The sequence below is a fragment of the Atheta coriaria genome, unplaced genomic scaffold (genome assembly GCF_025399875.1).
Source record: "Atheta coriaria isolate IRGN ID8LTWV9N9 unplaced genomic scaffold, Caltech_Dcor_3.1 hic_scaffold_9_pilon, whole genome shotgun sequence".
Lineage (NCBI taxonomy): Eukaryota > Metazoa > Arthropoda > Insecta > Coleoptera > Staphylinidae > Dalotia > Dalotia coriaria.
The window spans coordinates 1,559,562-1,574,393 of NW_027045451.1; the positions used below are offsets into that span (position 1 = coordinate 1,559,562).

Here is a 14,832-nt window from a genome sequence, read left to right on the forward strand (position 1 = left end):
GACGAGCATAAAGCGCAGTCACAGTCGCAGTTAAATTAATAATGCACGGCCCAAGATATTACACACAACACACACGGCGTTCTATACGTAAACACAGTTATACATTTGTGCATTTGCCGCACAGATGTCTTCTTGAAATCATCGTGTCTTCTTTTTCATCTTCACGCCAACACCGAGCGTGTACGATGGCGCATCGTCGCAATAAAACAAGCACGACCGTTCCTTCATTGCACTCTTGTACTTTTTACTCGTTTACTCATGCGCTAAACATTTTAAGGCGTCTTTGCACGCTTGGTATTTTCAGTCGCGTCTCGTGCAGCTTCCATTGACAGTTATGGGCGAAAACGTCTGTCTGCGAAAGGAATAAAACTCGCGTCGTCGAAATGCGGGCGAACGCAAATCATTTCACAATTTCATATTCAGATGTGCGCAAATCGTCTCTTCGCTTCTAAATTGTAAAAAGTTAATTTTCTTTGCTCTAAACATGGTAGTAAAATTTGCCATGTGGGATATTAACCCAAAAGGGTAATAAATCGACGAATATTCGATATGTAGGTTACACTCATTGATGTTCATTAAAGCCGCGACAATTTATGTGTTTGCTCTATAAATCACGCGTTCGTGCGCCTTCCAAAACACCACAACTAATTTATTACCCTCACATTACTTCATTAAAAAAACAATACTTACAAAAACTCAATTTTGTTCGTATTGTGTGGTTGAAATATAAAATTAATTCCAACGTTTAATTCCTTTCTAGAATAATATTTTGTAATGAAGAGTATGTTTAATTCCATTTCGCTTGTTCACGACTTTCAAGCACACTTATTGTTCAATGACGGTACGTAAGTCAATTTATTATAACCGCACCGCGCACGAGTGTACGGCCGTACAAATTCCATTATTCTCGACACACCTTCATCGCCGTGGAGGCAATCGTACTACAATCACATCGTCTTTGTGTCTGGGCCTCTTTTGGTTTCAACCCTGAGCCCGGAAAGGGATTTAATTTAATTTTGCCTTCGTTTGGATTAAGAAATTTACGAAATTGAATTATCCACGAAAATACGCGTGTTTTTAACTTAATATCCTAACAAACAACTAAATTATAACCTTAAAATCTTTCAAATTACCCTTATGTCTATTTCATGGCTGTAGTTTCCTGTAGGATGCGATTTATGTGATAATTTTCGGATTTTACGACGATGCATGTTGTACAAGTGCATGTTTACGACTTCTAAATTTCAAAATTTTTAATTGTCATCTGTGCGTCGACTCTTAATATATTACGGCCTGCGAACGCAAGTGTTGTAATTAATACTACTCATTATTGTATATACAGTGTGTTTTAAGTATAAATTAATTTAAATTTACTTTCACCTTTTATATTTTTTTAAATTTTACTTTAGACACACTGTATATAAAGTCAGTATATCATATTAGATGCGCCGCTAATTGGTATTACTGCGTAGCGTAGCTCCGATGAAAACTTATTCGGTTATTAGAAAAAATGTGCGCCGACACAACGACAAGTGAACGATTGATGGCATGCTGTGTTGTAACACCAAGTGTTCAAAATATACGCCCCTTATTTCACATCCAGACTGTAATGGAATGACCTGTCGCGGTGTTAATTTACGTGTGAGAAAATTTTCATCACGCGCGCGTGTATTTAAATTTCGTGGCTGTGCGTGGCTGCAACAACATGTAATATCCTGTTTGGCAATTGTTCAATATTGAATAAACATTTAAATATTGTTTTAGTCAACATTCAACATTTTCAGCGCGCGTGTTTATGTTTGGTCGAGTTGCAAATGTGTGCAGTGATAAAATGTTCGTTTGCGTTTCGGAAATATTGCGGTGATTTTAGTGATTTTTGGGTTATGCGCTTGTGTTTTGTTAGGTTATATTGTGTCGCATGAATATTGCATGGCCGTGAGCGCAAAGTATTTTCAGCGAGCGCGCTTGCTTCATCAAAATGTATCGAAATGTAAATTTAGTGCGCAAATATTTTTTCAACATGCGCGCGGAAAATTCAGCGCTTTCTTTTCTTCGCTATTTGACTTTAATATTTTTTGAAGTAAAATTTTCTTTAGACTTGTTGTGATTTCAAAATAATGAAACGACACTAAAAAGGACAAACATATTTGTTTATATGTTATAGCCTGCGAGAGAATAAGAGAACACAAATATATTTGCCTATTTTTTCTTATGAATTAAAATTTCATCTCTCAGATTTCCGTTTTAACTATCCTATCTTATAGAGAATAGTCCGTAGATTAAGACGCTGCGATCGGATCTTAATTATCTCTTTTAGTTTACGAGATATTCGCGATTGAATAAAATGGGCAAAAATTGCAAAATATCACTTTTTAGCACTTTTACTGGCGTTTTTCGACCTTTTACTGTAGGAAATATAATCATTGTATATTTTTATCTGATAGAGAATTTTCCAATCTTTCATAATCAACAATTCGTTGGTAGCTATCTCTTCTAGTTTAAGAGATATTAATTTTTGAAAAACGTCGAAAAAAAGTATCAATACCCCCCCCTTGGCAATTTTTTCTTAAGAATTAAAATTTCATCTCTCAGATTTCCGTTTTAACTATCCTATCTTATAGAGAATAGTCCGTAGATTAAGACGCTGCGATCGGATCTTAATTATCTCTTTTAGTTTATGAGATATTCGCGATTGAATAAAATGGGCAAAATTGCAAAATGTCACTTTTTAGCTCTTTTAGTCGCGTTTTTTGACCTTTTACTGTAGGAAATATAATCATTGTATATTTTTATCTGATAGAGAATTTTCCAATCTTTCATAATCAACAATTTGTTGGTAGCTATCTCTTCTAGTTTAAGAGATACTAATTTTTGAAAAACGTCGAAAAAAAGTATCAACACCCCCCCCCTTGGCAATTTTTTCTTAAGAATTAAAATTTCATCTCTCAGATTTCCGTTTTAACTATCCTATCTTATGGAGAATAGTCCGTAGATTAAGACGCTGCGATCGGATCTTAATTATCACTTTTAGTTTACGAGATATTCGCGATTGAATAAAATGGGCAAAAATTGCAAAATGTCAGTTTTTAGCACTTTTACTGGCGTTTTTCGACCTTTTACAGTAGGTAATATAATTATTGTATATTTTTATCTGATAGAGAATTTTCCAATGTTCCATAATCTATAATTTTCTACTTGCTATCTCTTTTAGTTTAGAAGATATTATCATTTTTTACGTTGACATATCACCGGATTCACCACTTTAACATAAAAAAGCATGATTTAATCACGTTGTCGACATGTAAAATCTTTTAAAAACCAAAAATATTTCTGTTTTGATTTTTTTCACTTTGTGTCGCGCCTTTCCATTTATAACAACCCCTATGCCATGTCTTTCATCCCTTCACACACATTTACCTACGTAGAATATTTATGTTTACGTTTCTGTCCTCTAGACAACGTGATTGATTACGTGCACTCGCGTCCGATTATTAATATTAACTAATGCACGACGACGTCTCCGACATACATCAACATCACTTCGATTTTTTTCGTTTTAAAATCTCTGTAACGAGTGAAAAGAATTGTGAAACAGTGAAAGATGATCTCGGTTACATTCGAATGGATCATGCCACGTGCACACATTTCAGTAGGCACTTTGTGAGCCCTTTCATTACTTCTACCCTCGAATGCATGCGCATGTGAGCTCGCATAATCGAGCTTTCCAAGGATGAAGATCAGTATAACTAGGCCAACGGATATGTAAAAATCCACGTGTCAATTCAAGTTATAGAAGACTTGTTGCTGGAATAATTGTTATGTTGTTGAAAGCTGTTTCTGAACTGCGGATTGTAGCGAAAGCTCACAGCATGATGCACATATGCACATGAAATTGAACAATGCACACACGGAGGGCGTGGAAGGAAACATCTGTTCATTTATTTCGATATTTAAAGCATCAAAACATGATTTTCCTTTATTTATTCCCATATAACATAACTAGGTTGGCGTATATTTCATCTTCCATTCATTATTTCTGGAATATTATTCTTGGCATGTGTGCAGAAATGAAAAATGAAAGAATACAAACTTTAAAGCTCTAAAGCGACGAGTAGGGAAGCGAAAAAAGGGGAAAACGTGATACAAAACTCACGGCTGCAGCAAAACGCGCATATCCTGAAATGTTCATTGTTGGCACACGCTTCCAACAGCGTTTCTAGTAGCGAAGCAAACAAAGAATATAACTGAAATATTTCATTCAGTTGTGTGTACTTTCGAAAGCAAAATATTGTCAATTCTAGTCCGGGTTGTGTTTGACGCGTGTAATATTCCGCGATTGACTGATTGACCACACTGGCCACACTATGACAGCCAATAATATTATTCATGGATGCGTCCACGTCGATAGTGTGATTGTGTTTCCATTAGATTATTGCCTGGTGGTCGAGGCTTCACACACAATGTGTGCTTGTGGCGTCCTCACGTGATTGATGTTGGTTCCATTTTGGGAAAATCGAGCGAAACGTGTGCGATTTCGCGGACGTGATTTCCGGAAGTGAACACACGACAATCCGGCGCTGGTGGGATACACGTACATCCGCGCCAGCTTCCAACTCGGATGCTAGTAATCGGAAATCACTCAAACAACGTTTAGAGAGGAAAAAGTAAAATAAAAACAAGTTTGGGTATATTTTCTGTGGATAAAAGATGAGAAAATGATTGATAAGTCCACCAAAACAATTTTTTTTCTTTTCTTTGTTTTCTTTTCTTTATTTTCTTATGAGAGACTGTTAAATATTAATGTCACGCTTTTTTCACGTTCATTGGTATGCATATCTCCACCTTTCTTGCATCTTTCATTCGATCCATCGTAGTTTGTTTTGTTTTGTGCGTTTTTCTGACGTGAGTGACTGCTCATCACTCAGTGTTTTCCTCACTTTTGTCTTTTTCTCTATCATGATAAAAAGTATTACAATATATTAAAAAGGCGCCTGTGGTTGTGTCTGGGATGATGGGAATACGCGCTGTGCTGCATTCATGATTTGTGAACTTCCGCTTTGTAGTGCTCATCAATCAGGCAACCCACAATGCACCACCTACTAATTTTTATACATTCTAGGCGTGGTCTACTATAAATTTCATTGCAATTAATCTTGTTAGTATCTACCGGACAAAAAAACTTGTTTTAATTAATTAACCTGTTTATTTATGTACGACGTGTCGGCAGTGTCGCCGTGTGTTGTGATGATGAGTCGCGCGGTGTTATTTCTTGCTGACTCGCGACGCTTTTCAGTTATTTTATTCTGCACGTGCACGAAATCCTCGCTCGGCTGAAATAAATAACGTCGCGTTTGCACTCGGCATGGGATGGGAGAAGAGCTTTTGAGCTTTTTAGACATTAAAGGCGTACCGAGTGTAGACAGCCCGATTAAATGTCATTATATTATGGAGCTTACACATTTGCACATAGTATTTATTTTGTTGGAGATGGGAACCACTTTAGGTGATTAGAAGTTTTTTTTTTTTGTCTGAACAACAGAAATAGCATTTTGAGTCATATAATAGATATTTTTAAATATTACTCACCTTTTTTTCATTTTCCGACACAATTTCACGCGTTTTTCCTGTTGTTGAACGTTCATTGAAATTATTTCATGGTTATGCCATGCGTAACAATCGCTTTTATTGTCTGAAATAAAATTTTTAACATTTCCGACTGTTTTATTACACAATATTCACTAAAATAAATGACATTTTGCCGTCGATATTTATGTTTTATTGCTAATTCTCACATGCTTTTGGAGCGTAAAGTTTCCAAGGTTTAATCCTCCATCATACGATTTCACATTTCACCCTAAAGCTTAAAAAACAACACACGTAAATCTACGAATATTACCTACCATAAAATATTGCTTTTTTAAATGTCGAGCGTTTTACATTTTTTAGCATTTCGCGGCTGGTGCAAGTGGCCTATTTTTACGTGTCTTAATTCATCGCGCCGTAAATGCCAAATTGCTTCCATTTTCCGTTTGTATATTTTCTCCGGTGATTGCCGGCAAAGTTGATGAGCAGCACACCGCACCTCTATAAAGTCGATGTCGTGTTTGACTAACCTAAATAAAAACAAAGAAGCGAACTCGCACGGAACCGGATGCGCGCTCGCCCTGCGCTATTACACATCGCATCTTTTGAAATTGATAGCGAGGCTTTTATCGATGCGTAATTGATGAGCCGAGCGGGACGCAAATTAAGACTTTGCACAACACTACCACGCCCAACATAAATAAATTAAAACACGGTTAATAACATTACAATACTTTACTATCGTTTTAATGAAAGCTTTCAGCAATAATTAAGTTATAGAAATAAGAAAAACACTTTTATAAATCACAATACACTTTACATTTGGCGTTCGGTTGCCTATATCTCACAATTTCTGAACTGCACTAGTATTATACGCTTATATAACGAACTGCTCCTAAACCTGATTGTGGTTCTGTACGTTACTGCGCTGGCCTCTGTTTGGAATTCTTCAGTATGCATGCGTTCGAATCTCAAAAAAGCCGTGCATTTTTCGGTAGTGTCAGGATTATCCCATACATGATTGCCGTTTCAATCGTCGTTCATGTGCGAAAATCTCTGATAGAGCAAAAGAGTGTATATCCTCTCTGCAGTACGCTTCGGTATTGTGGGGGTTGGAAACGCATTCGACATTTCTACCTTTTTAAATAAAAAATAAAACGCATGTAAATAAATAAAATTTCATCTTTTTAAATGTACTATTATTTGTTTCTGGTAATTGAAAAGCATGTCAAACACAATTCCGTCGTACTAAGGCACCTAAGGTACTTAAATTTGTTATTTTAATTAAACTTTCTAAGTTTACTTTTAAATTATCTTAATTAAAGCTTAATTAAATTATAATTGCATCACATTTAAATCGCAGGCAGTTAGTATTTGTTTCATCTCGTATCTACAAGTCTTTTGTCTGCATTACAACACAAACTACGTTTACTGCCGCCTCGTAATTACACGATTTGTAATTCGTATTCTTGTCGCTATGTATGAAGCGCGCACGTTTTTCTACGCTCGATTACAAAAGGAAATAAAACGCGTCGCGCTGAACCCGACCGGTTGCATTTCGCATTCGAATGCATATGCAATTAAAATTTACATGCGCAAAGCATACCAGTCTTTAATTTTCGAATTTACTATTAATTTACGTATGCGATGCGTGTAAAAATTTGAAAAAAAGTGTTAACTGTGTTGCCTATATTGTTACACTTGAATTTTATGGTTAGCTTTGCAGTACAATTTGTTTTACGAGTTTTTACTTACCCGAGGGTGTTGTGCATCATTAGCCGTTAGTTTATATCTTCTCATTGTGCGCTTACTATCACCCTCATGTTAGGATTGCTGGAATTGGAAGTGCTAGTATGTGGTGTTGGTGCAAAGGTCCAAAATGAAAGTGGAAAGTGAGTACTTCCGGCTTCATTCTCATTCTCTCCTAAGTGGAGTAGGGACTAGAAATTGGCAACACTGCCAACAGAATTGCCGGCAACTTCTACTCTAGGTTTCTAGTTTCCTAATTTTCCGAGAAAATACTTACTGAAAATAAAATTCTATACAGGGTGTAACAAAATATAAAAAAAAAACAACAAGAAAAATGTTTGTAATCCAAGTTGAAAATTGATTCTCTGCGTTTTTTATTTTTTATTTTTCAATTTTCTCGTCTCGGTTATTTTTCAACGCTTTCCAGTTGAATACTTCAACTTCTCCCATTTTCTACTTCTCGCTGGCGACGTCTGAACGACATGAAAAATTATCATCTTGAGTGTTTGCTGCACGTACTTCTTCACACGTGCCGTCAGCACAAATACTGCGCACAGTGCAACACTACCTCTATTGTTACTATAATCAGTAGTAAACCAAGGCATGATTGTTACATTTCTACAGTTGTAGATATCACACGTGTTACTATTAATCTACGATGAGTGTAATAAATATTCCGGGGCTTTTGATGTCCCCGGTATTCGGGGACTTGACTACGGGTCAAACCTGAGTAAAATACTGGAAAAGGTACGAGTAGAAGAATTCAAGAGCAAAGCGGATGAAACAAAACCGACTTCCGTCTTCCGCGGCGCTAAACGACTGTGTGCTACATCTTCCCGCGTGATGTGCTGTGGTCGTATTTAATGTCCGGGATCGTAACTTGCATCGCGTATTCACCAAAACCGACACATCCTGTCCTATTCTATCCTATCCTGCACCACCACACATCCACGTCTACTTCTTTACATCTATAGACAAGTTGAGTTGGGTTAAGCTCCTAACGCGGAAGGAAGGTCCTAGTTTGCTATTTCGAGGGAATATTGGAGGATGGGTTGTGATGGGAGACGCACATCTGCTGTTTGCAGGATATTCTTGCTACTTAACCTGGAAACTATTACAAACTCAAACTTTCTATAACACATAATTCATAAGGACTTAGTAAGATGACTTTTTGTAAGATCTACTTAGGTTTAGTAGTTTTTGATGCTCAGGGAAGAGAATTTGGGTTTAGTATATGCTCGATCGATTGATACCTACACGCAGATGTGAATTCGACGCATCCAATATTGAACCACCAAAGTTATGCGTTGTAATTTACAAAGTTCAGGTGCACAAGGTATTTAACGATGATAATTAACTAACTAATAACCAAGTTTCATCTATATTATTACTCATTATGGCAGGATATAATTTTGGTCGTATTTTGATGTCGATAACATTTCTATCAATCTATCTCTGGGCTTTCACCGCAAGATGAATAGGAGATTGTGAGTTGGCAGTCGAAGGGTTCGACTTCGATCGCTCCCATGAGGGGGAACAGCAATGAGCAGTGATTCCGACTCGACTCACCTGTCTATCCACCCTCGCTCATTTTGTCATTTTGGTATTTCCACACGTCGAAGGTCGTGCGGTGATGGGTATTAGTGTCATCGCAACGTCGATGTTGCTATCTTGCGATAATACAAATATCTGCTTCTCTTAGGTACTAGCGCTTCGTGAATTTCAGCAGTTTCAAGCGGTAAAGTCGTGCGATTTCTTGAATTTGTTTCCATGTGGTGGTGAATTTTCCCGAATATTGTAGATAGAGAAGGACAAAGTTTATACTGGAACCGGGACCACCGGGAACTTGGGTGATTTGCTAGACGCTCGGATGTCTTGGGTGCCTGGAAAGATATTTGTGTTTGTAAGCCGACGAGCAGGGGGACGGAAAGTCGGGAAGTCGGAATTATTGCCGAACACCGCCGACAGTTATCCCCTTCAGTCGCGACTCGTGACCGATGACATTCTCCGTTAAAACTGGAAACTCCTTAGGTTTTTTTTTGCTACAGCTTTCTTTTGATTTAGAAATTTAAGTTTGGGGAAAGTCCAATGACATTGACGGTTATTTTGAGGTTAGAGTTTTTGAAACATTTTTTCTTCGCGTTTCTTTTCGGTAATATAAAAGCCTAGGAGATATGCTTGAATGTGGAAGGTATGAAAAGATAAAATGTTGGAACTCGCCGAGCAACACTCGATTTCAATAACGTATTTTCCGCTGCGGGTTTTCAATATTTTTTTCGCTTTCAAAGGAAACCAGACGCTTTCGGGGCGAGGTGCGCGTGCTTGTCCCGATTGTAAATCCTACATTTAATACTTAAGACCAACTCGGGCAAATTCTCGTCACGTCATCGAGTTTTCTCAATTCAAATGTTACAAAATTTTTAGTTTTAAAAATATCCGAGTATCTAAAAAGATTTCTTTTCGAAAACAAGAGAAACGCTATGAAGATCAAGTATCTCTTGATTTCTTTCGCCACTTATTACATTTTTCCTCTACAACTTCCTGGCAAATCTCTTGTAAACATAAAAAATAAAAGCCACGAGCTGCCACGATCGCAAACTCGTGTTATTTTTCATCACGTCCTCCATACTCAAGTCGGGCGCCTTCAGCTTGTCGTTTAATCTCTTCTCGTCTTTTATCAAAAACCGCCGCTTGTTGTAGTGTGCATATTGCGCCCAACAGTTGCCCGACAAAAAAAAGACAATAAAACCGAGCGACAGCTGACTCTGGCAAATGAACGGCAAGCAAATTGATGAAGAAACACGCCGAAACTGTCGCACGTCCATCAAGACTAATTATTTTCTATCCTGCGGAATTATAAACTAATTGCTCTAACAAATTTAATCATTTTATACAATTCCGAGTTCAAATACCTAGTTTTTTGTGCGTATAGTTGAAATAGTTACACTTTGACCTATTATTACAAGTTCTACTTGTTTGTGGGGGGCGCAAAGTTGTTTATAAAGCTTGTGTAGGAGTAAACTTGAAACATTCTAACCCCACGCAAGAAACGCTCTTGTTTGGAAGTATTATTATGAACTCTTGGTACAAGCAAAAACATGTGTTGCATTGTGGTGCTCGCGACCCTCGTAATTCGTTCCTGTAGCCGCCTGTGGACTTTTGTGACTTGACTCGCTCACGAATTTCATATTTGCTTCGTGCGGCTTACGCAAACACAGATATTACGTCTAATTTAATCACACTTACATCAACCCTCATGATTACAGAAAATCCCCTTACGAAAATGTGTGTTTCTAAGTTGTACAACGTAAAAATACGCAATTTTGACGTGAAACTAGATTTTCCACGCAGGTGGATGAAAAATATGGGCGTTAACTTCATTGTTTCTCATCGCTGCAGCGTTGTGCACGCTGAACAAGTCCCCGATTGTAAATTGTCGCGGCGAACGATGAAAAATGTAGATTTACGAGGCGCGACTTAATGAAATTCCACGTTGTTCCTTGTTCCATGCGCCGTCCGTGAGTTCAACTTGAAACTTCACAACTTCAGAGAAGTCTACCAATCTTGACTTTTGCTTGTGATACATTCTGCGGAAAATCTGTTGCCGACTGGAATTGAAAATAGCACACGCGTACGACATTCGTCTCGTCAATTATGTCGCATGGAATTTTCATTCCGAAAATTTTCACTTCTTTCAACAAGAAGAGCTAATAAATTTATATCAGCTAAAAATAAAAATCCCAGCTGATGGTAACCTAATTAAAACGAAATTTCAATGCAATCAAACGCTGAATGCAGTTCAATTCAGTTCGGATCGGTTACGGTTCAGCTAAAACACTAAAAGCCTTCTGTTTTCATGGCGCACGCGATTAGATCGACGCATAATGAATGCGTTAAAAGAAGCGGCGCGCACAGCGCGTGCTTGTGGTCGTCGGATTAATTACACGCCGCATTAGCTGGCTGCATAATTAATCAAACAATGAGCGCCAACCCGAGTGCCATTGGGGACGATCATCTCTCGCTCTTTGCTTCGCGCTTGTCAATATGATGCAATCACACTCGAATTACACACTGAAAACGAATCAGTGATATTTTAACATTCGAATAATTCATTAATTTATGTGACGATAAATTTGTAGATTTATCACTCGGCTGGATCTGCCTTTGAAAAGATGTTAAATGCTGAATGCATTTGGTTTAGTTTAGTTTAGTTTGGGCAATTGGGCAATTACCAGTTGACCCTCGTTCTGAATTCTGTATTCGCCCGTATGGTGGCAGTTTGTGCAGTTTACAGTTCGCAAACGATCGATTTTAATTTATGACCGCGTCTGGTCGTGGTCCTTTTCGAAATTATTACGTACGTATGCCAGATGTGCGCTGCTCACGGTCAGAGAACCAAAGATATACAATCAAAATTATTTCCCCCGAGAGGATATTCAGAAATCCAATTTGAGCTTTCATTCATTTCAACCAAATAAGTATAAAACTATTGTTTGCTTCATTGTTTATATAATGAAGTTTTTAAATAGTTTTTGAATGTTTTGTAACTTTTGTGTGTTTGAATACCCTGTGATAAAGCGGATGCAAACTAGTTTCGAGACTGTCAACCATTCTGCGGTCGGGGACGCTGACCGCCATTCAACAGCTTGCCCTGCACACAAATTGCGCCGTGTTACGCTTTTAATTGAAAGTATAGCAAAGCGAATTTGCACAATTTCCAATTTACGCCGCGGGTGAAAAGCGTTGGACGGTCTCCAAGGGGCGTTTTAATGAGATTTTTGCATAAACAACTCCATGAAAGGATTACTTCTTTTATTCTGCTCAACTAAACATGGCTGACAATATGATTTGCTTTGTTTTGTTCATATTTGATCACAACTCCCTGTAGATTTCGTTGGAAGAAGTTTACGTCTCGGTTTTCGGGAATTTCAGACATAGCCACGGTGATTAATAACCGCCGAAACAATGGCGTTAATAATTAAGTGGCATTTTTCATGTTTAATGCGCGCACGTACTAGATTCACGCGAACAGAGGGAGGCTTGAATGAAATTTGGTTTTCGCAGAATCCGAATTTAATATTTTCGGCAAGGCGCCCTGCGTTACTTATTATGAATTGAAAAGCTGCGGCGCTTTTGTTTCCCGTCGAAAGGAACAGAACAAGACGTGTCAGTTATGCTAATGAGCAGTGCGTAAGCGAAAAAAGAACGAAAATCGAATAATCATGCAAATTTCAACTAAAATTTTATTACAAAAATGTTTATTTTATATATTTGGCATGTTGGATGAAGTCATCTTCAGATTAATTTGATGCCTGCGCGGAGATTCCGCTTTTGGTAAACGTGAAACATAACGTTTGGGACTAGGAAGTTTTATTTCTTCATGTTGACGAGATGTGGAAGGGCGCGGTGGTGGAAAACCACTCGCCATGGATGTAGTCGCTCTCATAACAGTTTCTTTCATTGAAACCTCTGGTACATCATTTTCGTGATAGTCTATTTCATCCAGGGTTATTTCTTGCTGCTCTAGGATATGATCAGAGTACGCAGGGAGGTTTTCATCGAAGGTGATATCTTCAGAAAGATCACTATCATCATCTGGTGGTGGTTTAATTATTTTTCGAACATGTTTGTGACTGTTGGTATCCCTGACTGCTGCTTCATGCATCACACCCATGCGGAATTCTTCATCTAGGCGACGATCATCCAAACCTGCAATCATCATCAAGGTATCATTGAATTCCTGCCAGCGGTCTTTGTTTCGCAGCTCCATGTTACAAAACTCTCGGCTGACATTCATCCGCATCTTCAGAAAATCATTATTGACTTGGTCAACAACTTGATCAATCAAATCCTTGGTGTTTTGTAAGACTTTGCATTTTATCTCCTGAAGAGCACGTTCGTCGATTATATGAAACATGGACATTTCTCCAACTGCTTTCTGTGTAGGTGTTGGTAAACCTGTATTATCCGACTGTAATTGACCTGGAGGAGGACTTGAACCTGTGCTTCTACCTGGAGAAGTATGTCCCATTCGGACATTACTGGCTGATTCCATAAAAGGAAGCGTATCACGTACGTCTCCAGCTTGGTAGATGAGCATGTCTGATTTTACACCTGGAAGTATTCTTTCCCGTTCGGGTTCTTGGAATAGGCTACACGTGGATGCAATGGATGATTTGTTACAGTGGAAGTGATTGAGTCTCTCTTGCTGGAACCTCATTTTATTCACAGATTGATCATGGGCTTTGATGACGCTCTTGCTTGAACGCAGGTATCTTGTATCCATGACCATAATATGTCCTTGACCAGAACCTACTGCAATATCATTTCCTCTCGGAGAATACGCAAACGCAGTTAGTGGTATATCAAAGGGTTTCTCATGAACACATTCACCAATTCGCATATCGTAGATTCCAATTTTTTGGTCGCTCCCAATAGCTGTGAAGATGTTATCCGCTGGTGAGAAAGCAATATCCAATATTTTCGCATCTGGTTTAGTGTTTTGCATAACCAGGAACGATGAATTGACATCCCACACAGCGATGACCCCTTTATTAGACCCTCCGGCCATGTATTTCGGGATTGTTGGGTGTGTGGTCAAGGCAGTGATACATTCACTCTGCGGGACAAAATATGATTCGGAGATGCCAACTCCTACCTGGACGATGAAAATTTGACCATTGCTGCATGCAACTGCTAGATAACTATCACCAGCGGCATAGTTTATATAATGGACAATCCCAGGGATGTTATCCACGACGATGGTTGAGTATTTACTTGCTAAGTTATAGTGGATTACATCACCTCGACTTGTACCAAGGGCAATGAGGTTGTTTTCGGTCATTGAAAATTGTACAGATTTGACACATCCGACGTTGATGGATTCTCCCTCGGTAACAAATGGTTCATTCATAAAAGACGGGTTGAAGCGAGGTCTGAGTATCGAGGTTTTTCCGGTGGACTGCACAGTTCCCAAGTAGGTGCCCTCGCAACTCCATGAGATATCACTGAAGGCAGCCTTTACTTTGGATTTATAGGTTCCATAACAATTAGAGGAGTCCCAGTCGTGAAATTTGACTTCGTAAGCGCATGATGCCAATATCATTTTTATATTTTTTTCTATGTTCACGGAAATTTATTATTATTAATGTATATGTTACTAATTTGATTAAACTTGGTTCTGCGTATTACTAATTAATGTGATACGTTTTGACAGTGTCAGTTTTTGTTTAATTGTTATATGATGCATTACAACTTGATTGTCGTTACTTTAAAATCTCGGATGATGCATTTGCGGATGTACTAATATTTATATGAACATCTTTGATTACCACGCTGAAAGTTGTAATGGCCGCATGTGCGAGAGCAAGGAAATGTTATTACTTGCTGGTGAACGCGCGAGTGATGTGGAAGCCATCAATCACTTAGCTTTCATCAACACGTGTCTCCCGAGCGCGTCGATGGAGGGCGAAGACAGGAGACACACGCCGGCTCGCCCGG

The 14,832-nt window shown here is 38.4% G+C and overlaps 2 protein-coding genes across 2 annotated transcripts in view; one reads left to right on the top strand and one right to left on the bottom strand.

Annotated features, from left to right (window-relative positions):
- Positions 1-14,832, top strand: part of Dg (Dystroglycan) — a 34,257-nt gene that overhangs the window by 13,001 nt on the left and 6,424 nt on the right. The gene's annotated exons all lie outside the window — the stretch shown is intronic.
- LOC135799149 (uncharacterized) lies at positions 12,558-14,579 on the bottom strand. Its single transcript, XM_065312172.1, has one exon. It carries the CDS (start codon positions 14,435-14,437, stop codon positions 12,596-12,598), a length of 1,842 nt encoding a protein of 613 aa, XP_065168244.1. The 5' UTR covers positions 14,438-14,579; the 3' UTR covers positions 12,558-12,595.

What these genes read in the sequence shown, in the direction of transcription:
- LOC135799149 (XM_065312172.1), bottom strand. Translation starts at nt 14,437, where the DNA reads ATGATATTGGCATCATGCGCTTACGAAGTCAAATTTCACGACTGGGAC.